Source organism: Peromyscus californicus, unplaced genomic scaffold (assembly GCF_007827085.1).
Source record: "Peromyscus californicus insignis strain IS unplaced genomic scaffold, ASM782708v3 Scaffold_20__1_contigs__length_68692818, whole genome shotgun sequence".
Lineage (NCBI taxonomy): Eukaryota > Metazoa > Chordata > Mammalia > Rodentia > Cricetidae > Peromyscus > Peromyscus californicus.
Genome location: NW_026294503.1, coordinates 48,152,861 through 48,176,491, shown reverse-complemented (window position 1 = coordinate 48,176,491; position 23,631 = coordinate 48,152,861). Strand labels below are relative to the sequence as shown.

Below are 23,631 nucleotides of genomic sequence, written 5' to 3'. Positions count from 1 at the left end.
TAGAGGTGTGTACCACCTCACCTGGTCCTGAACATAAGCATTTAATTAAAAAAATGTAAACACGGCCGGGCAGTGGTGGTGCATACCTTTGATCCCAGCACTCGGGAGTCAGAGGCAAGCAGATCTCTGTGAGTTCGAGGCCAGCCTGGTCTACAGAGCTAATTCCAGGACAATCAGGACTACACAGAGAAACCCTGTATCGAAAAACCAAAAACACTAACAATAAGTTTAAAGGAAGAGTTTAGACATGAAGGGACATTCAGTGAAAGTGCACGTTGCACTCGGCGCACCGCTGGTGGAGGATCTGAACACAGGCCTTCACTCTGGAGTCACTGTGTAGCTGCCTCCCTCCTTCCTGTGTACAGCTGCAGAGGCTGGGGTGGAGGGTAGAAGGAAGCTCAGAAGGGAAGTGAGTGGAGCTTCTGAAGTGTCAGGGCCTTAGCGGGTGGTCGTTGTGAGCCCTCAAGAGTACTGCTCAGCGTGGCTGATTGTTCTCTGGAGGTCAGCAGCCTGGGACGGGGACAGCAGCAGAGTCGGAAGCGGCCAGAGGTGGGAGCTGGCAAGGCAGGCAGGAGGAGAGTGGGCTGCTGGTGCCGGCTGGCACTCTGATGGGGATCCAGACTGGGATGGTCGGGCACTGGGGAGGTGCGCTCAGGGAACTGTCAGAGACTGAGGGGTGGTGTATGAGGCTGCGCTGGATGCAGGTGCTGACCAGGGCAGGATTGGGCTTGATGTTGTAAGAGGATGGCACTGAGATGGATGGATGGTCATCAGAAGTCAGAGGACAGGCCATGGCCATGGGAATCAACAGCAAGTCCCTGAAGGACTAGAGTTGATATATAAGGAAGGGGCCAGAGAGGGTTTCTGCTGACCTGCCTTGGAAGGGGCTGAGAGGGTCTAGAGAGGAGGCCTCTCCAGACCCAGGGGGTCTTAGAGAGAGCAAACAGTCCCCACTCCACAGGGCTCCAGGGAGAGCCAGGCTTCTTATACAGTAGGAGGTGAAGGAGAGAGTCAAAGGCTAGACAGGTGTTTCTAATGCTGAGTAGAGCGTTCCAGAGTGCACAGCATACATTTGGGGATGGGTCCTGTCCAGAGCCACTTGAGGTTGCTAGTATAGTAAGGGCAATATGAGAGTGGCCCATGTCAGCTGCAATGGGAGCCTTTGGGCTCAGTCCTGAGGGCCTCTATGGTGGAGAACCCGTGTGAGGGGGAGTCTTGCTAGAACCATGAGGGTCTTGGTGGGTCCCTCTTTAGTCTAGCAGGATATGGCGAGGAGGGTGACCCAGTGGGAGTATGTGAGGCCCTCTATTTGCAGAGCAGGCCAGATGCTCATCTCCAGAGGCCAGGGCCTCACCCCTAGTCCTGAGCTATCCCTCACACTCCTCTAAGGGACCAGAAGGCTTTGGGAACTGGCAGCCGGAAGCTCTTTTCCACTTGTCTCAGTGCCCCATGCTTCAGATCGCCCCAGGTTGGGTCCCAGTGGCAGTCGGAGTTGCTGCTGACGGGGTGGGTGGGGTTTACATCCTTGGGGTGCTGTCCTGTCCCTGTACACAGCCAGGAGTACTGCATACCACCCGTGCTCACAGCATCCCTGCAGAGCATACCCGTGTGGAGAGAAGGGGGCTGACACGCAGCTCTTGTGCCCAGGGTCACACTGCCCAGAAATGGCGCTCTCGCCACCACACCACATTGTCCCTGTGGCCTTGGTGTCACAATCATGGCCAGACTTGTTCATCCCGGCTCAATTCTAACTCTTGGCCTTTTTGAAAAAGTGCTTTTGAGAACTCAGTGCCTAGATTCCACTGTCAGAACCCAGAAGGGAAGAGGAGGAGCCCTTAGGAGCCCCCTTTCAGCTGTCTACATTAGCTCCCTAACAGGCAAGGTGCTCCCCCGGAACTGAACAGCCCGCTCCCAGCTGCCTGCCACATGCTCCGCTTTGTTTTGCTTTCAAGCCACACAGAGCCACACGGAGGCCGTGTGTGTGTGTGTGTGTGTGTGTGTGTGTCTTCCCATTCTTCCAGATCCTGCCCCTCCCCATCGTGAGCTAGTACCAGGGCAACCCCAAGCCTGACGGGCAGCCTCACTCCGCCCTCAGTCTGTGGCACAGGCACAGTACAGGCCAGAGTGTGAGCACATGGACGGCTCCTGGAGGCCAGCGTTGCCTCCTAGCAGAAGCTCTTGGGCCTCGAGGGAGCTCTCTATTCAGCTGTCTTCTATTGGAGGGACTGGCTGTGCCTCCATAGTCAGGCGAATGCTGAGGAACATCTGTTGTGTTTGCCTAAATTGTTCTAGTATTAATAAAAACTCAAGAGTCAGAAATTGAGATTAAAAACCTGATAAATCCAAGGAACAGCAGAGGTACAATTGACTGACCTGATCCCAAAGCCTCAGAAATCCCTCCTTCTCTCTTCCTGTCCCTCTCTATCAGACTTCCCCAGACTCTCCACATCTCCATGGCTAATCCTGGTCAGCCAATTGCTGGTTCCGTCTTTGATTCCAGGTGGCTTTATTGACACAGTGGAGTGGCAGCGTGAACAATTCTTCCACAACACACATCCATGTGGTGCTGTAGTTGTGACAGTCCACACCAGTGCCGAGCACAGGCTCGCCTGAGAGGAAAGCCGTCAGCACATTCGCTCCGGCACTCCCTGTGCGTCAGCCTGCTGCTGCTGCAGGCACACCGTTCAGAGAGTGTCCATCCACCAGAGGAGTCCCGAACACAGACCCCACACCACCCACAGAGTCTGGCTCTGGACCAGCACAGAAGTCAGGGAAATTCAGCTTCTGCAGCAGCAAAGCATCTTGGTACCTGTTTCTTTAGTGCGAAAGACTGCACATGACTCAGGGTCCTCAGGCAAAACAGCAGCAAGCCAGTACCTCAGAGAACACTTGATTTCTTGGTTTTTCAAAACAGTTTCTCTTGAAACTTAGAGATTCGCCTGCCTCTGCCTCCTAAGCGCTATGATTAAAGGTGTGCACCACCATGCCTGGCTAGAAAACTCTTTAAAATGACCAGAATGAAGCCAGACATGATAGCAAATGCCTTTATTCCCAACACTCAGGAGCCAGAGGGGTAGGAAGTCATGGTAAGGAGAGACAGTCTCTTCTGGGTAACATGTTTCTCCACTCTCAAGGAGCCTCAAGGAAGAAGGAGCCCTGCTCACGGGCACCAAGTCTATATCCACTTCTTCAGATGTGACGTCCAGTCTGTTCCTCAGTCCTACACAGGGCTGAGGTACAGGCATCAACTGGAAAACCGGCCATGAGAGGACAGTGGCAGAACAGTGACATCATGATGGAGGAGCCCAACCCAGCCCTTCCTGGCAGTCCGCTGACACTGGTTCCCTTAATGGGATTAGGCCCTACGCCATAGGGTGTGTGGGGTGTTTGCAGGCAGGAGCTCCCTCCCTCCCCACCCTGGGCTGGCTGACTGGTTTCTCATTCACAGCTCCTCTGAGGTTAGTGCCATATTCTGCCCGGAGGCCTGAGAAAATGGCATCCGCCTAGGATGGGCAGACTGTCCACAATGGCAGTTTAACTGGGTTTCTCTCACGGGCTCTGTGGGCTTGTGTTGTAATCAGTGGACTCCCTGTGGGCTGGAGAGGGGAGGGGCTTATCCGGAGTCTGGAGCTAGTTGGCTCTTTCCAGTAATACGTTTGCTCTGCAGCAGCCCATTGGCCACTCCGTGTCACCACCACCCCTGAACAAGACCCCCTCGTGATTCTCCAGTGATCTGTTTCAGGTACGACGAGGAGCTGGCCCAGGGTGACGGGGCTGAGAGAGAGCTCAGAAGCCGCCCCGGCCAGCCGGTGGGGCCCAGAGCAGGCCGCTCGAGAGAGTCGGGGAGAAATGTCCTCACGACCTGGAAGTGACCAGCATTGGGAAGAAAGACCCCCAGCCTTCCCGCAATTGCTCCACCCAGACTCTGCTCAACATATATTTTGGAATTCCCTTTTTCTAGAGTGCTTTCCTGAGCCCTTGTAAATAAAGACACTCTGCAAGGTGGAGGACTCCATGTCATCAGGGCTCATATACGCTCTTGAAAATGACAGCGTCAGTGTGTGATGTAACATCCTTTTTTTTAAAGATTTATTTTATTATTTTTATTTTTTGAGATAGGTATCCTTGGCTGGCCTGGAACTTGTTATGTAGACCAGGCTGGCTTGGAACACTCAGAGGTCCACCTGCCTCTGTCTCCCAAGTGCTGGGATTAAAGGTGTACACCATCACATCTGACTTTGTGTGTGTGTGTGTGTGTGTCATCCAAGGTAAACACAAGAGGGCACCAGATTCCCCAGAGCTAGAGTTACAGGCTGTCCAAAGTGGGTTCTGGGAATGAAACAGTGGTTCTCTGCAAGAGCAACAAGTGCTTATAAATTTCAGTCATCTCTCTAGCCCCCTGATGCAGCTTCTTAAAAGGCTCACATTCACCGGGCGTCAGTGGCACACGGGAGGCAGAGCCAGGCGGATCTCTATGAGTTCGAGGCCAGCCTGGTCTACAGAGCGAGATCCAGGACAGGCACCAAAACTACACAGAGAAAACTTGTCTCAAAAAACAAAACAACAAAAAAGGTTCACATTCATTAAACTTTTCACTTTGAAAAAGGTTAAACAGACACGTTTCAAAAAGGTTAAACATGACGTGTTTCCTGGAGCGCTGCTGCCGTGAGAAAGTTTAATCCGACAGCCATCCCGCTTCATTCCCTCACTTCAGTGTGGAGCAGACAGGCATTTCCCTCTGCAAGGCCCCTTCTGCTGTCCTCCTGGGGGGCCAGTTTCTGTCGCTTCGCTTTGGAGACAAGGCACAGTGGAGCAGGTGAGCCCGGACAGATCCTCAGGGGAGGTTGCTGCGGCTCAGGCATCCGGCTTTGACGGCACCGCCAGCAGCAGTTTACGGGGAGCTTCCCTGGACACCAGGGCCTCGGAGTAGTGTGGGGAGAGACGAGCTGTCACACACGTAAGCCCTGCTTGCAAGTGGGTTTGTGTTTGTTTTGTTTTTTCGAGACAGGCTTTCTCTGTGTAGCCCTGGCTGTCCTGGAACTTGCTTTGTAGCCCAGGCTGGCCTTGAACTCAGCGATCCACCTGCCTCTGCCTCCCAAGTGCTGGGATTAAAGGTGTGGGTACCACCGCCGCCGAGCACAACAGCCTTTTTCTGATAGTCACATCTAACACCTGTGCCCTGGTATGTGAGTCACTACCTGAAATTTATGATAAAAGACCCTTGTGCTCAGCTGTGTTGGACAATAGATATCACATCATGGGGGCCCATGTCTCCCTACACATGTATACATGTTATTAATGTGTCTTTGCTAATAAAGGAAAGGTCTTCTTCAATGTGTTTGGTGTCATGTAAGGTGAGAGACGCAGTCATACAGCGGGTGTTCAGCCAGAATCTGAAAAGGCTGCAGCTGGGGCACGTCATTTTTCCATGTGACTTCCTGGGCAGGCAAGACACACTCTGTGCACCCCGCAGGTGCAGCGCTGTGTGCTGGTGACGGACTCGGAGCCGAGCTGAGAGCCGGGCTCTGTGTTTCTTAGCTGTGACCTGTGTGGTCCCATTGGCTCTGGGGACTTTAAATAAAATGAGAGAACACGGTGTGGGGACTGTCAGGTCCCAAAGAAACTCAAGGACAAATGGCTAACTGTGGTGCCTGTTAGCATGCCAGAGCACACACTGGCGGCCAGGCTCACTCAGCACCTTTGGCTATTCTCAGCTTTTCTCACCCTGCCCCCTACCTTAAATCTCTCTAGCCCGAGGGTGTCCCTTCCCTTCCCTAGCTTCTCATTCCTATAGAAGCCTGCCATTTCAACTGCACACTCTGTCCCTCAACCCTCCGTCCTGGCCCTCTCTCTCTCTTTTCTTCTCTCGCTCCCCCCCAACCACCCATGGCTCAGTTCAATCTACTCTCCAAGTTCAGCCTACTATTTTCTCTGCCAGCTCTGGACTCTTCCAGATGCCTCTGGCTGTTCTCTCCCTCATACCTACAATAAAAACCTCCTCCTCAGCCATACCTTGGAGCAGTCATGTCCTCATCCTCACTCAGAGATACACGGCTGTAATCCCAAACTTGGGAGGTGAGGGTCGGATACTCACCATGCATCCAAAGTCAGCCTGCACTACATAGCTAGACCCTGTCTCACTCAGACTCCTTGACTGCAGAATGGGGGTTAGCTGAATTTTCCTCAAAAGTAACAAGGGCCACAGGCTATACCTGGCTCACTTCCCTCATGGTCTGGCTCCAACTTGCTCCTCTCCTGAGACAGTGAGTTGCAAGGCTCATGGCCCCACACCTCTGCCCTGCCCGTGGTGGTAAGATGACTCCCGCTAAGTTTAACCAGTTGTGTGCCTGCTTGGTTCTTCCAGTCTTCCTTCTCAGGAGGTCTGGAGAGGGGGAGTCCCTGGCCAGGCGAGCTGACCCACTGAAGGGCTGAGGATGCGCAGCTGTTCTGAACACGTGATAGGTGATTTGTTGATGGCTCGGTTGCTAGGTGTGAGGCCCTGCCAAATGGATTTGTGTCAAAGATTGACTGTTGCCGTGGTGATATCATACTCTGGGGCAGATGTTTCCTCTGCACACTTCCAGAACACACACCAGGAGGAAGCGTGTGATATCAGAGCAGGCCTTGAGGAACCATGAGGATGGGAAACAGAGCTGCTTACCGCCCAAGCCCATGGCTCAGGCACTCACCCCTTTGGGGACTGTCCTGGATCACAGTCCGGTTACTTTCCCCTCATAATGGGTGGGTCCCAGAACCTGAACAACAGTGTTTGGTTAGGTCCATGACCAGATACGTGTGAACTATCCCAGGGCTGACCTACTGTCTACCTGCTTCCCACAGGGGCTGCTGTGGCCCCCCAGGCCTTGAGATAGGCCCTCACTCTGTCTCCCTTCTTCTCTGATGCCGTCTCTGCTAGCGTAACCATTTGTCTTGGGACTACACTTGTCCAGCAGGCTTTTTCTACAATGTGGCTCTGCCATCGTCCTGTGCTTGGGCCAGTCCTTGGTCCTCTGGTCCAGGTTCCTGCCTGCCTGGCTCCCTGTATGGTGTCATTGACCTCAGGTTTACCTACCTCTTCTCTGCATGGGTTTTGGGCCATCCTTCTCCAACAAAGCAGCCCACTCCCTCTGGGCGACACTATCACCTCCGTGTCAGGCCATGTTCGGGGTAGCAGGCAGGCTGGGTCTGCTGCAGAGCTAAAATGCCCTGCCATTGGGTTCCTGGACATCCTAGCGCTGGCCTAGCACCTAGATATTCGTTGTGTTACCTAATGTGAACTGTGCCAACCGTTGTTGTGCCCTGGGACCTTTCAGCACCTGCTGTGAGGGAACAGTGGCTCTTTCTTTTATGGTTCTTAGCAGCCTCAACTGGATCTGCAATGCTTTGAAGTTAAAAACAGCATTCTCTAGGAACATGTTCTATTTATGGAATAAAATATTACCTAACCCTAGAATATAAAGTCAAACCAATCTAATATCTTACAAGAAAAGAGAAACAAAAGATTCCTCCTTTTGGACCCCAAGAAAGGCAGCCTTTTGCCCCCTGCCAAGGTAACTGGAGCTGTTAGCAGGAGCCAGCCTCTGAATCTGCAGCATGCCCTGCATACAGCCGTGCCCTGCCTGCCACACATGCTTCTCCCCACCAGGTTTAACTAATTCGATTTTTGTTGTAGAATATTATTTTAGGGTGTGTTACTTTTGTTTATGCTGCATTTGTTTAACTCTGTGAAGCTGTGTTACTGTGCCTGTCTAAAACACCTGGTGGTCTAATAAAGAGCTGAGAGAGAGAAATAGACAGGGCTGGCAGGCAGAGAGGATAGATAGAAAGAGAAATCTATCCTCTCTGAAAAGAAAGAAGTAGCCAGAGAAGGAGGAGGACTCCAGGGGCCAGCCACCCAGCCACCCAGCCACCCAGCCACCCAGCCACCCAGCCACCCAGCCACCCAGCTACACAGCAAACCATGGAGTAAGAGTAAGATTTACAGAAGTAAGAGAATGGAAAAGCCCAGAGTCAAAAGGTAGACAGGATAATTTAAGGAAAGCTGGTGAGAAACAAGCCAAGTTAAGGCTGAACATTTATAATTAAGAATAAGCCTCCATGTGTGATTTATTTGGGAGATGAGTGGCAGACCCCTCAAAAGAGCAAAAGCAACAACAGATTTTTCTCACTTCTTCGGCACTTTTTGAGGATCAGGGTAATGGAGTTTGAGAAAATTTTATTCTGTAGTCCAGGTTGGCTTTAAACTCACAGCAATCCTCCTGACTCAGCCTCTCAAGTGTTGAGATTACAGGTGAGACCCCCCCATGTCTGGCTGATTTTTCTCATATAAAAATGCCTTGTGAGTTTTAAAAAAATTTTTTTAAAGGGCTGGTGAGGCTGGAGAGATGGCTCAGTATTTAAAAGCACTTACTCTTCCAGGGACCTGGGTTCAGTTCCTAGCATCCACATAGTAGTTCACAACTGTCTTTAACTCTAGTTCCAGGGGATCTGACACCATTTTCTGAGCTCCACAGGCATCAGGCACACATGTGGTACACATGCATACATGGAAGCAAATCACTTGGACACATAAAATAAACCTAAAAAAAATTAAAAATCACCAGGCATAGTGGCACACACCTTAAATCCTAGCACTTGGGAGGCAGAAACAGGAGGATCTCTGTGAGTTCAAGGCCAGCCTGGGCTATTGGAGTGAGTTCCAGGAAAGGCTCTAAAGCTACACAGAGAAATCCTGTCTCAAAAACAAACAAACAAAGTTGATTAGAAACAAGCCAAGCTAAGGCCTGGCATTTATAATCAAGAATAAGCCTCCATGTATGGTTTATTTGGGAGCTGGGTGGCAGGCCCCCAGAAGAGCAAAAACAACCAACAGCAGAGCTAGATGTCAAGGATCACCAGGGCCTTACCATCTCCTCCATCACCCTGCTGCACGGGGACACTGGAAGTCTGTCCAGGACAGAGGCCCCATGAATAGCAGCAGCTATATTCTACCCTCCCCCCACCCCGCTTTGTTTCTTGAGACAGGGTTTTTCTGCATAGCTCTGGCTGTCCTGGAACTCACTCTGTAGACCTGACTGAACTCGGACTCAGAGATTCACCTGCCTCTACCTCCTGACTGCTGGGATTAAAGGTGTGTGCCACCACCACCCAGCATATCCATATTATTTTTAATTGTGTTTGTGGGTATGTGCACATGACCACAGAGGTCAGAGCTGATGGGTCCCCTGGAACTGGAATTACAGACAGTTGTGAGCCACCTGATGTGGGTGCTGAGAATCAACCTCAGGTCCTCTGGAAGAGCAGCAAGTGCTCTTAACCACTGAGCCATCTCTCCAGCTCTCTGTTTAACTTTTTCATTGCATTTATTATTATTACTGTGGCATGGAGTCCCCAGTGCCATACAATGTCTTGAACCTGGCCCCTGAGTATGTTTCTGCAAGGTACAGACTTCAGGACACACTTTCCCATTAAAAACAACAACAACAAAACCCCTCATGTCTTTAGCATGAGGACTCGGAAGGAGGGTCTCTGCAGATGTAAGGAGCTCAAAACCTACTGACTGATTGGGAGAGGACACCACACATGGAGAAGGCCATGCAAAGACAGGCGGAACCTGAAGTGAAGCGCCGTGAGCCAAGGCATGCCGGAGCTGCTGTTGCCTAGAAACAAAGCCAGGTTTAGAGGCGACGTGCCCTGCAGACACCAGGTTATGGGCCTCAGGCCTCCTGAATCATCCAAATATATTCCTGCATTTTTAGGCCACCATGTTTGAAGTCATTGGTTCCTGCAGGAGAGAGGGCTCCAGAGACTTTGTCCCCGAGTCAGTAGCTGCTTAGTGACGGTGGACGTGCCTGTTTGGGTCTGTCCACGTGTCCTCAGGCTTTATTCCCCCTGACCCTGGCTCTGCAGCTCTGAAGTCACCTGCTGCACACTGGTGATCCTCTTTCCCAGCCCAATTTCTCCATCCAAAGCTGACAGCTTATGCTCAGTGAACTGTCCTGGAATCCTGTCACTCTCAGCGGCTGGTACCCCACTCCATTTTTGCCTCTTGCCTTGGGTTTCTGGGATCTCAGTGCCCTCCTCTCTCACATGCATGTACACACACACACACACACACACACACACACACACACACACACACACCTACCTCTGAACTCCATCCAGGAACCAAGTTTTCTTGATTTTTATTACCTCATCTCTGTCACCCTGTCCCCTGTCACCTGTCCCCATTCCTCTATCTCCACACCCCTTCTCTCCCACTCCCTCCAGCCCCACCCTTCCCTTCAGAATGGCAAACCCGAGGCAGGGCAGGCCCCTACTTCTGGAACACCTGGTGGCACTCATGCAGTTTGTCAGCAGAGGTTGGGGACACTGAGCCCCCCAAGTGGACCGAGGGCATGGGCAGGAATGGCAGGCTCTTTCTCTGCAGAGGGTACCCCTCCTGCTGTGGTTATGGACTTGGCAGGCTGAAAACAAGTTGTTAGTCGACTCATCTCAACCAGAACCTCTTGGCCCATTTCCATTCTGGCCGGTCCCGTTGCTGGGCTACTCAGCCTGCTGGGTACCTTGCTTCAGGTGCGCCCCATGGGATCATTCTCTCTCTCTCCCCTTACCTCTGAATTCCACCCAGGAACTAAGTTTTCTTGATTTTCCCCACCCTATTGCTGTCTCTTCTGGCACGCTGTCCTGTTCTGTAGCTTGTCTGGGTCAACCTTTGTTGTAGACGTCAGGCCCTAGCAGTCTGGAACCGCCATAAACCATGTCAGGTAGTGAGTTGAGGGAGAGACCAAGAGGTGCCACTTTGAGAGTGGGGTGGGGAGGTCACCATGGGCTGCTCCAGGTAGAGAGAGCATGGGTGGGAGGCTCCTGGCCTCTGACATTGTGAGCTCTCTTGCTCTCTCTCAACACAGGGTTTCTCTGTGTCCTGGGTGTCCCTCTGTAGACCAGGCTGGTCTTGAACTCACAGAGATCCATCTGCCTCTGCCTTCCAAGTGCTGGGACATTGTTCTCAAGAAGAAAATGCTGAGAGCCAGGAGTCGGCCTGGTCCTCATAGCTTGGTAGTTATCCTGTTGGACATGGCTTCCCTGGGACTTTGGTTACCACACAAAGAACACCCTTCCAACATCCTGTGATTCTTTTCTTTCATTTTTTTAATTTTTAAAACAGTGTATTTTTATGTGTATGGGTGTTTTGCATGCATATATGTGCACCAGGCTCATGCATTGCCTGTGCAGGCCAGAAGAGGGCACTGGATCCCCTGGGACCAGAGTTATAGATGATTGTGAGCCACCATATGGGTGCTGGAAACTGGACCTCTGGAAGGGTACCCACTGCTCTTAACTACTAAGTCATGTCTCCAGCCCCTAATCCTATAATGCTAAAGTAGGTAACAGTATGACCACCATCCAAGCCTTGGATTGCCCCCTGCATCCCAGCTAGGCTAACAGGGACCACAGCTGGCTTACCAATCAGGCCCCAGCCTCTTTTCTGGGCTCCTGCTCTGTGGACAAGGTTGTAACAGTCCATCTGAACTGCCTGCCACCCACAGCACCACCCAAGAACAGAACCCTGACCTTACACTTTCTCCAAGCTTTATAATGACTATTCCAAGCCTACAGTGGGTCCCTCCTTGTACTGAGACACTCTGATTTCAGTCTGTGCCTTCTAACAGCTGTCAGTCATGAGCCTACTGCCCAGTGGTCTCTTAGGAAGAACAGGAAAAAACAAAAACCTTTAATGGTGCAACCTGGGAATATGGGATTTGGACACCGCTGAGTTTTAGGAGAGGTTGAATCCCTCCCCTGGTTGGCAGAACCCCAGTCTGATCTTAGCTTGCAGGTAGACAGATTTCTCCAGTCTGCAACTTCAGGGACTGGGAGGGGTGCATGATCAGTGGGGGATGGGATCTCAAGGCAGCCAGCTCTGGGCACTGTGCCACCCTCCACAGTGAGGTAGAGACCCACAGACCCATGTCACTAGACAGTGCTGTGGTATGGTTAATGACTTTTGCAAATGACATTCCTCAAAGCCTTCAGGGCACTAAATTAAACAAAAAAACTGCTAGCCTGAGAGGTACGTCACGTAGTCCAGGCAACAATTCCAACCCCCACAGAATCAATCATCCTTCACTGGACAGAGAGAGGGGTTAGGCTCCGAGAATGACGGGGACTTCTCGCAGGTCACATGGCTGCTGAAGGACGGAAGCCACTATGGAACTTCACCATCTGACTTCCTGAATGACTCTAGGCAGGAGGCTGCCGACATGAGGGAAAAGTAGAGATGGGGGCCAGCGGGTGACAGCGAGGAAATACCTGGTCACAACAGTGGCTGAACCTGGAGAATGGAGACGCTGGGGACTGTTAGCACTCTCTGATGGTGTATGAGTTGGAACTGAAAGACGAATGGGGAAGTTTAGTGCTAATGGCTTGGTGGCAGGCCCAGGCATCTACAGATCTGGGCCTTCCTTCCTCCTGCTTTGCTGTGTGACTGCAGACTAGTTACTAAGACTCTTGGAGCTGTGCTTCCTCATCAGCCAGATGGAAGTTAGCCTGTGCCCGCCTACCTCACATGGCCGAGGAAGGGAAGATGGAAGCGTTAAAGAGTGCTAGAACAGGCCTGGCTGTGGGGGTGCATGCCTTTAATCCCAGCGCTCGGGAGGCAGAGCCAGGCAGATCTCTGTGAGTTCGAGGCCAGCCTGGTCCACAGTGCGAGATTCAGGACAGGTACCAAAACAACACAGAGAAACCCTGTCTTAAAAAAAAGAAAGAAAAAGAAAAAAGAAAGAAGCCTCTGTGTGTGATTTATTTGGGAGCTGGGTGTCGGGCCCCCAAGAAAAGAAAACAAACAATAACACATCACCATGCCGTACTTTCAATTTTTTTTCATACAAGTTCAGTGGTTCAAACTCAGGTCATATGCTTGCACGGCAAGTACTACACTGAATGAATTCAGCTCCAGTGACTTTTTTCTTTTTCGGTACCTTTCAAGACCTTGATGCACATCCTCCTCTGTAGCCTGGGCTGGCCTCGAACTCACAGGATGCACATCCTCCTAAAGTTCCCAGACATCTGGGAACAAATAGTGCAGGCTCCAGGCCAGAGCAGCTGTGGGCTGTCTGGCGTGGCTTCTGGGCGCAGTGGTTTTTCAAGCTGAGCTCTGAATAACAGTGAATGGACAGAAAGAGCCTGGGAGACTAGAGAGTAGTATGGGATCATTTCATAAAGATGATGGGGGCAGATTATGCTTGCTGCTGGCTAAAGAATTTGGACCCTGGGACTAGAGAGATGGCTCAGTGATTAAGAGCACTGACTACTCTTCCAGAGGACCCGGGTTCCATTCCCAGCACCCACATGGCAGCTCACAACGGTCTGTAACTCCAAGATCTGACACCCTCACACAGACAGACATACATGCAGGCAAAAACACCAATGTACATAAAATAATAATAAATAATTAAAAAAAATAATTTGGACCCTCTCTGTAGGCACTAGGCAGCCATTGAATGTTTTTGATGAGCAAGAGGGACAAGATTGGTGTTCTTAGAGAGGTGGGTGAGAGTGTGGGTAGTGGTCCTGAGGATGCCCCTCAGTGAAGGCAGCTGGGGAGCCAAAGGTTTGAGAAGGGAGTTCCACCCGGGGAGATTGTGGATGTAGAAGAGAGACGGTAGTCCTCGGCTGCCAGCAGAGGGCAGGCGTGGAAAAGGGGTTGGCACCTTCGAAGAGATGACTTTCACAAGGGACTTACCGTGGAGAGGTCATTTGCTCACGGCTATAAAATAATACTGTTTCAAGGTAACAACCTAATGACCAGGAACTCAGCCAGCCTCAGTTCCCAGATCTTCTAATTAAGATGAAATTGGTACTTTCAGAGCTGAGCATAGTGGCTGGCACATGCCTGTGGTCCCAGCCCTCCCGTGAAGACAGGAAGTTCAAAGTCATTCATCCTTAGCTATATAACAAATTTGAACAAAATCATCTATAGGAATCTGGGCTTATAGGAGTTCTTCCCCAGCAAGCAGAAGAGTGGGATTTTTGTTTGTTTGTTTTGTTTTGTTCATTTTTCATTTTGTCAACCATGATGCAAGGGTCATTCGATACTTGGCCCAGCTGTGGACAAGGAGCCAGGTCTTTGCTTCTCAGACTCTAGGGTCAAGGGAACAGGTGAGAATGAACAGCTCAGAGGAAGGAGGGTAGGGAAGAGACCATGCCTGCTGCTGAGGGCTCAGGGTGTGACCAACTGTGTGAGATGGTCTAAGCTGGCTGCTGGACGCAGGTGACTCCTCCCTGTCCGGAAAGGACATGTGCTCCACAGTGCCAGAACTGCTCCAGGATCTCACAGGCTGAGTTGTTGAAGCTTGGTCCATTCTAGAAGGAAGGCCCGAGCTGCCCAGGACCTCCCTGGTCCTCATCCTGACCATCAGTGCCCTCTTCTGTTACTCCCTTCCCACACTCTACTCCCAAGGATTTCGGGTAGGTATATTTCATCTTGCAGTTGGCTTATAGTCCATCATGCAAGGAAGTCAAGCCAGGAACTCAAACAGGGCAGGAACCTGGAGGCAGGAGCTGATGCAAAGGCCACAGAGGGGTGCTGCTTACGGCCTTGCTCCTCATAACTTGCTCAGCCTGCCTTCCTATCGAACCCAAGACCACCAGCCCAGGGGTGACACCACCCATAATGGGCTGGACTTTTCTCTATTGCCAGCACATAGTAGTAGACATTCAATAAATGTGACTTCAAAGCCTGGACCCTGAAATGAAGAACCCCTGGAGGAATCTCTACCACCCCATGTCAATCTGGCTTCCCTGAGCCTGTTTCCTTGGGGAGGGCAAGTGACATGGGGAGTAACAGTTATGCCCGCTGTTTGGACAGGAGCACCGGCTGCACTTGTGCACTTGGGCCTGGGTCCAGGGCTTCTTGCCTCACTGCTATTCTTAGCAGAGAAAATGACGCACCTGCCCGTAGGAGCTGCCCTCTCCCTTCCCGTTGTCCCCTGGGCAGGCAGTTCCTAGACCCTGCCCACCGCCCTTGGCTTATGAAGAACAGCCGGTATGGCGGAGCCAAGAGAGGGTGTGCCCTGTGCTGGGAGAGCCCTGGGCTGAGTCATAGCCATAAAGCTGGGGGTGTGTCCTGGTGACACCAGATACCCACATCCGGCCTATCTCCTGTCTCCGCAGTAAGGGAGCTCAAACAGAAAGGCTTTGAGGGCTACAGGAAGCCGGGAGACAAGTGGAAAGTTTTGCCCAGCAGCTGCCCTGGCTTAGCAGCAGCCCACACCTGGCCTGGCTGGTCACTTGGACTGGAGTGGCTTTCCCAGTTGCAGATACAGCCAGCTCTTATAACATCTCCTTCCCTACCCATCTATGTCCCCAGTACTGGTTGATGCCCTACCTCAGGGCCACAGCCCACACTGATCCTCTTCCCGGCGTGGTCTTCCCTTCCCCCTACAGAATCCTGCTCTGCCCTAAGTCCCAATTAAAACACACTTGCTGCGGAGGCTTTCCGCCATCTTCTGGGAAAGCAGCATTGCTGTCCTCCCTACCCATCCTTGCCGTTCCAGACCTTGGAAGCCCCAGGCATGCCAATATCCAGGCCAGACTTGTCTTTCTGTCACCCTACCCTATGCCAAATAAATCATCTATCTTTCCCTACCCAAGCTTGGAGAGTTTTAAATTTTGTTTTTCTTTATTAACATTATTTTTAATTACATTATTTATGGGGGGGGGCCTCGAGAGTGTGTGGTCAGAGGACAGTTTTCAGTGTTAGTTCTCCTTCCTCTGTGTCTTCCTGAAATCGAGTTCAGGATGTCAAGGCTTGCACAGTGTCTTAGGGTTTCTATTGCTGTGAGGAAACACCATGACCAAAAGGAAGTTGGGGTGGAAAGGGTTTATTTGGCTGACACTTCCACATCACTGTTCATCAGTGAAGGAAGTCAGGACGGGAACTCGAACAGAGCAGGAACCTAGAGGCAGGAGCTGATGTAGAGGCCGTGGATGGGTGCTGCTTATTAGCTTGCTCATCATGGTTTGCTCAGCCTGCTTTCTTATAGATCCCAGGACCACCAGCCCAGGGATGGCATCACCTGCCATGGGCTGAGCTCTCCCATGTCAATCATTAATTAAGAAGATGTTCTATAAGCTTGCATATAGCCGGGTCTTATGAAGGCACTTTCTCAATTGAGGGTCCCTCCTGTCATGATTTTCGTATGTGTCAAATTGATATAAAATTAACCAGCACATACAGTAACTGTTATCAACTGAGAACTGAGCCATCTCACTGGCCCATCTTGGGATTTTTATTTATTTATTTTTGAGACAGGATCTTACATAGCTCAAAGTAGTTTTGAACTTACTATGTGGGTCGGGATGACTTTGAACTCCTACTTTTCCTGCCTTTATCTCCCAAGTGTCAGGATTAGAGGCATGCACCACCACATGCCTGAGTTTTGATTCCCAATTTTACTTTAAAAACTGTTTTTGAAAAAAAGTTCTTAGTATGTAGCCCAGGCTATCCTGGGATTCATGATCCTTTTGCCTCTGCCTCCCCAGTGCTAGGATTATAGTTGTGAGCATAGAGTACAGATATTTGGAGTAGTGGAAGGACCCTGTAGGAGGAGGTAAGGGTAGACTCACGAATTGGTCAAACTCCGTGGAAAACAACACAAACAATAGACCCTCCTGTGTGCTGTGCACTTTAGTCAATAGTGATACACTAGTACTGAGCAGTCATTTGCAACAACCATGCCCACTGACCTAAGATCTAAGTGATAGAGGTCATAGGGGTAGAAGGAAGATAAGAGGAGAGGAATGCAGGCCTGTGGGAAATCACCTCTATATGCCCTCCTTCACAACCTCTGCCCATCAGAGACAGGGTCTTGTGTAGCCTGGGGTGGGAGTAATCTTGCTACATAACCAAGGGTGACCTTGAAATTGTTCGTCCTGCCTCCGCCTCCTGAGTGCTAGGACTGTAGATGTCTGCCAACGTGCTCAATTTATGAGCGGCTGTAAATTGAAGGCTTTGTGTACGTAAGGCAAGCACTCGACTGACTGAGCTATGCTCCCAGCAGACCTCTGTGAGCTGGAGGCCAGTCTGATCTCCATAGTGAATTCCAGTATAGCCAGAGCTTTGTAGAAAGACCCTGTTCTAAAAAGGAGAAGGAAAAGGAGGAGGAGGAGGAGGAGAAAAAGAAGAAGAAGAAGAAGAAGAAGAAGAAGAAGAAGAAGAAGAAGAAGAAGAAGAAGAAGAAGAAGAAAACCAACAACAAAAATTAAAAACAATTTCTTTTACTTTTAATTGCGTGTATAGGTAGTATATGCATGTGAGTGTCAGTGGCCACAAAGGCCAGAAGAAAGTGTCTCCTGGAACTGGGGTTACAGGTGGTTGTGAGCTGCCAGACATGGGTACTGGGAACCAAACTCCGGTCCTCTACAAGAGTAATAAATGCTCTTAACCATCTCTCCAGCACCTCAACGGACCTTTTAAGAGAGCAATTTTAGGTTTACAGAAAAATCAGTGAGGGGGTTGGGCTCAAACTCACAGAGATCTGCCTGCCTCTGCCTCCAACATGCTGAGATGAAAGGCATGCACCACCACGTCCATCTATAGATCGTTTTTTCAAATATCCAGTGATAAAAGAAAAATCGCCTGTTTCTCTAGGGCATGGACAACGCTTGTTGCAGCCATGCCTGTGTCTTTCTCTGAGGACACATTCCCTCAACAGTCCCTTTCTTCCTTCCCCAGAGGCTTCAGCCATCACAGGTCTATGCTTTTGCTCAGTTTCCTATCATGGAATTCCTAGGTGCTGTGCATGCTGATCATGAGGGACATGGTATATACCCTCAAGGAGCAAACAGTTCTCAAAACATCATTTGGATGCTGTGCCGGGTTAGGAGATTTCGGTCAAGCTTAGTGATGATGGTATAGGGGGGCTCTTTAAGGCTTGGACAGAGCTGTCTAGATTCAGCCTAATTGGGGGGGCGCTTTGTTATGTAAATGTCGGTTGCTTTGCATGAAGCTCTGTCTGTCCCTGTGGGCTGCCCTATGGGTGTTGGGTCCCTGGCAGTCCTAGGCAGGGTCTGGCACCGGGTGTTAGCTCTCTGGGCACACTGCAGGAATGCCCTGACCTGTGATTAGCCAGGCCAGGCTTGGCAGAGGCTCTCCCTAGTGCCCACATAATACTCCCATCAGCCTTAATGAGTGCGCGTGCTGCAATCTGAAACCGGAGTCGCGACTGGAACCAGTTGCACAGAAAATAGAGCTGTCACAACAGGAAGGGTACATCCAGAGCCTGCCAAGGGACAGCTGGGATGGGGGGGGCGCTGGCCTGCTCTTCTGCCCCCCAGGCCACCTGGGAGCTTCTGGGAGCCAGTGGCCTAGAGGAAGGCTGCTGAGGTTAGTGTCCCCTGGATTTGGACCCTTCTGGTCTCCCCAGCCTTGGCCTTACCCTTGAAGGAGGATCGTGTCCTGGAACACCAACCCTTCACATTCCCATTGCTGGCCTCTCAAATATCTTCCAGATTGTGCTTATCTCTGGCTTCTCTCAGGACCCGATGTGCCCTGCTCTGACGTCTCCTTCCCTGCCCGCTCTCATCTTCCCGTCCGTTGCTCCAGCCAGCAGGGGCTGCTGGGAGGTGGGTGGTGTAGAAGGGGACCTGGCCTTCTGTGTCTACTGAATTCAATTACAGGGAGAGAGGAGAAAGGACATTGGAGAACTTGGGAGGTGGGGGCAAACTTGAAAGGGGTCTCTGACTACTAGGTGGGGGCCCTGGGGGCAGCTCTCCTGACTTCCCCAGACTTGACTTCCTCACCTTGGAAGGACGATAGGACCGGCTGTCATCTTTGCCGTCTTTTGGCTTTGTGGTTCTGAATCCCAGCTGTTGAATACATCTTCGTCCTGCCACTGTCTGTCACTGACTGACCAATAGTGGCCTCTGGTGTGAAATCTCACTCTGTGATTTTTTTTTTAAGACGTATTTATTTTTATGTGTTTTCCCTGCCTGTATGCATGTACGTCAGGTACGATGCCTGGTGCCCTCAGAGGTCAGAAGAGGGCATCGGATTCCCTGGAACTGAGCGATGAATGGTTTTGAGCCACCGTGTGGGAACCCAATCCAAGACTTCTGCAAAAACAAGTGCTCTTAACCACTGAGCCACATTCACTGTGCCGGCACCTGAGGAGGAGGAGGAAGAGAGGAATCCACCATCGCATGATTCTGACCACGTAGAGTGGGGCTCAGCTCTAGGTCACATGACTGAAACCCATCGGCATCTCATCCTGCTGGGGCCCATGGTCCTTGTCCTCTCTTCCTCTTTTTTTTTTTTTTTTTTTTTTTTTTCCTTAGGTAGGTTTCATGTATCCCAGGCCAGCCTTACCTTAAACTTGATATTTACCCAAGGATGGCCTTGAACCTGTGATCCTCCGGCTTCCACCTTCCAAATGCTGGGATTACAGGAATGAGAGACCATGCCTGGTTTATGTAGTGTTGAGGATCGAACTCGGGTTTTGTGTGTACTAGGCAAACACCCCACCAAGGGAGCCACATCCTCAGCCTCAGAAATCTTTCTTTCTGTGTATCTGTATGTATGTGGTGTGTGTGTGTGTGTGTGTGTGTGTGTGTGTGTGTGTGTGTGTGTAGTGTATCTGTATCTGTGATGTGTGTGTATATATGTGTGTGTGTGTTGTATCTGTATCTGTGTGTGTGTGTGTGTGTGTGGTATATCTGTGTGTGTGTGTGTGTGTGTGTGTGTGTGTGTGTGTGTGTGGTATATCTGTATCTGTGTGTGTGTGTGTGTGTGTGTGTGTGGTGTATCTGTGGCATGTGTATGTGTGTGTATGTGTGTGTGTGTGGTGTATCTATATCTGTGTGTATATGTGTGTGTGTGTGTGTGTGTTGTATCTGTATCTGTGTGTGTGCGTGTTATATCTGTATCTGTGTGTGTGTGTGTGTTGTATCTGTATCTGTGTGTATGTGTGTGTGTTGTATCTGTATCTGTGGTATATGTGTGTGTGTGTGTGTGTGTGTTATGTGGGTGTCAGTCCTTACCTTCCAGCTTACTTGAGACAGGGTATGCTTGTTGTTTGCCGCTGTGTATGTGTGATGGACTAGCTGGCCTGAGAGCTTCTAGGCATCCTCCTGTGTCTGCCTCCCACAGGAGCACTGGGATCGCAGATGCTCTTTGCCTTGTCCAGCTGGCATGTGGGTCCTCGGGGCTTATGGGGCAATACATTTTACCCACTAGCCATCTCCCTGACCCAGGTCCATTATCTTCCCCAGAACTAGAGGGAAATGGTGGGTGCCATAAGCAGGCATTCATGCATGCAGAGTTGTTTAACCTTGGAGTGGAAGCTAGCTGTGGTGGCACAGGCCTTTAATCCCAGCACTTGGGAGGCAGAGGCAGATTTCTGAGCTCCAGGACAGCCAGGGCTATACAGAGAGACCTTGTCTCAAAAACAAAAGCTAAAACAGAACTAAACGAAACACCCTGGAGTTGGCCTCACTGGCTTGCTGCCCGCACAGGGCTGTTTGAGGTGGAATGTGGGTGCTCAGTAGTCTCAGTCTGGGTGGAGGCTTCTGAGGAGAGAGGAGATGAAGGTCGGAAAGGAGCTGGGAGGGACAGAGGCTGTGGGAGTGGGAATGTAGATGATAGGGCAGGGCAGACAAGCTGGAGGAAGAGGAGGTGATGGCATCTCTCTGGTGGGAGACAGCAAACAGGTGGTGCTGGCTTAGCCGGGCCAGCTCTGTCCACTCTTATGAGGCATGGAGTGGGGGTGAGAAAAGGGAGGCGGGGACCTCGGCTGCTGGCTCTGCCCCGGTACAGGCCAGGAAGTGGCTCTGGGGCACAGATGCATCCTGGCACGGGCTGGCACCCAGCACCAGTGGGTCAAGCCTTTACTGCCTGGTGGGCATGGTACTAGGCACTTTCCATGTATGCAGAACTGTGTTCAGCAGCCACCCTGAGAAGGAAGGCTGGGCTGGGCTTGTTCTCCGGATCAAACAAGTCTGCAGATGCTGAGAGGTGACAGGCTTGCCCGAAGTCTCCTGGCTTAGAAGAGATTCCTGGTGGGGGAGGCTTTGGAATTCACCTTTGTCCCAGAATGGCAGTTGAACTATTGGGCATGGGCTTATTGCACAATTTTCTCTTACTCTCTCTCCTTCCCCCTCCCTGCCTTCCTTCTGTAAGGTGTCCTTGCTCATTAGAGAATATGTGGGAGATGAAAACGTCGATTTGAGAACAAACACCTGGCCTGCCTCCTGTTGCCATGCTGCGGCAATGTTACCTGGAGCTGCCCGACAAAGGACCACAGCCTCCACCTGGGTGGCTGAAAACAATGATGTTTACTCTTCTGCAATTCTGGAGGCTTAAAATCAAAGCGCTGGCGGGGACAGATGATAAGGAGCTGCACGGGAGAGGGAGGGTGACCTGCCAGCACAGATTCCATTCTGAATCCCAGGTGTCGTTTTACGACTTGCAGGCTCCATATCGGATGGCCTGAAGAGCATCCACTGCCATGAAAGAATGTGAGGAGATTGTTCTAGACATTTTTTTTTTTAATGTGTGTGTGTGTGTGTGTGTGTGTGTGTGTGTGTGTGTGTGTGTGTGTGTACACCATGTGTGTTTGGGTGCCCTCAAAGATGGTGTGGGATCCCATCTTACAGGTGGTTGTGAGTTACCCAGTGAGGGTGTTAGGAATAGAACTCGGATCCTCTAGAAGAGCAGGAATCACTTAACTGCTGAGCCATCTCTCCATCCTCTGATACTTTAAGATAGACCCACACTGTAGCTCAAACTGCTCTCAACCCAACCCGGCTATGTAGTGGAGGCTGACCCTGAATTCTTGATCCTCCTGCCTCCACCTCCCAAGCATGAGGATTATAGGTTTATACTACCACTCTTGACGGCTGTTGTTGGAGGTAGAGTCAGGCTGAGGAGTTCAGGGGGGCTTTGAACTCTGGTTCCTCCTGCCTCCACTTGTGTGGTGCTCAGATTAAGGTGTGCACCACCGTGGCTAGCTCCTCGGGGGATTTCTATTTTTATCTTTTATCAAGTAAAGTCTGGGTCTTGTTGGGTCTTCATTCAAGTCTTACTTGGTCCAGTTTGGCATAGATGGTAACATTGTACTAGAGGCCCTCCGCATGGGTTTTCCACTTAGTAGAGATTAGAGTTTCCATCAGGATCTGTGCCCTGAAAAGTAGTCCGGAGCTGAGATGCGTGGTGGAGCACACATTTAAATTTCTCGGTAATGCCAGCTCCTGGGAGGGAGATGGAGGCAGGAAGGTCAGGAGTTCGAGGTCATTCTTGGTTATATAGTGAGTTCTGGTCAGTTTCAGCACCTGGCGACGGTTTAGTGTTGTTGTTGTTGTTTAGAAGGTGGTGACAAGACTCAGCTGGTCCAAGTGCTTGGTCTCTAGTCTGATGACCTGGGCTTCATCCCCAGGACCTACAAGGTGGAAGGAGTGGACTTTCTCCCGTGGATTGTCCTCTGCCCTTCACACTTATGCTGTGGGATGCATGCACACATACCGGTTAATGGAAAAAAAAAAAAAAGAAAGAACCAATCGGGGATTGTGTGCAAGAGGAATGAGAGTGGTTTATCAAGTGCTGGTCACACCTCCTTAAGGCTAGCCCGCTCACAGGCTGTGCGGTGTCCCTCTGCCTTCGGGCCGATTCGGGCAAGTGGCCCACAGCACGTGAGAGTGGAGTGTTGTACCTGCCTGTACAATTAAGTATGAGTCTACATGCACAGGCCAAAGGACAAACCACCTCCGCAAGTGAGGGCGGGGTGACTGCCTCCTAATCAGTGACACATTCATTGCACACATTTGGCAGGAGTGTGCTTCATTCCTGGGTAGATCCAGGGATGGCCCCAACAGTTAACCCTCTGGTGTCTCCAAAAATCTTAACTATTTGTGAGTGGGTGCTGGAGATGGAGCCAAGGGTCTTGTGCGCTGAGTCACATCCTTACCTTCCAATCCTCTGTGCGTGTGCGTGTGTGTGTGTGTGTGTGTGTGCGTGTGTGTGTGTGTGTGTGTGTGTGTGTGTGTGTGTATCCATGTGTGTATTCAAGTGCCTTGATCTTTGTATGCATGTATGGAGGCCAAGAGACTAACTTTCTCTCTCACTCTCCAAAGCTTATTTATTTATTTGTCCATTGATATTTGTTTGTTTATTTTTTTATTTGAGACAGAGTCCCTCACTGTATCTGGGGCTTGCTTTCAATTAGACTGTCTGGCTGGAAAGGCCCCCGGAATCTTTCTAACTCCTTTCTCCCAGCACTGAGATCACACACACATACTGCTCCATCTGGCTTTTCAGATGGTTTCTGGGACTCGGAACTCAGATCGTCACGTTTGTGCCGTAAGCACTTTACCCACCGAACCATCCCTCCTGCTGCCAATCCCCATTTAAAATATAAAAGCTGAGTGGAGTCTGGTAGTGCATACCTTTCAAATTCCAGCACTTAGGAGGCAGATCTCTGTGAGTCTGAAGCCAGCCTGGCCTACATAGTGAGACCCTGAGCCAAACAAATAAAAGCGGAAGTAGTTTTACAGACTATAGAGATCCTGGGACATATTCAGCACTCACAGGCCACACCAGGTCATCTTGAGAGCAAGGCGGGCTTAAACTCACTAGTC

General features: G+C 50.8%; 1 protein-coding gene across 5 annotated transcripts in view; it reads left to right on the top strand.

Annotated features, from left to right (window-relative positions):
• Ttll1 (TTL family tubulin polyglutamylase complex subunit L1) overlaps positions 1-5,334 on the top strand; it is a 28,240-nt gene extending 22,906 nt beyond the window's left edge. For all 5 annotated transcript variants that reach the window (XM_052748486.1, XM_052748485.1, XM_052748484.1 and 2 more), the window contains one exon: positions 3,743-5,334. In XM_052748486.1, coding sequence (XP_052604446.1) covers positions 3,743-3,872 — 130 coding nt within the window. In that variant the 3' untranslated portion in view covers positions 3,873-5,334. The remainder of the gene's footprint in view (positions 1-3,742) is intronic.
• The last annotated feature ends 18,297 nt before the right edge of the window (positions 5,335-23,631 follow it).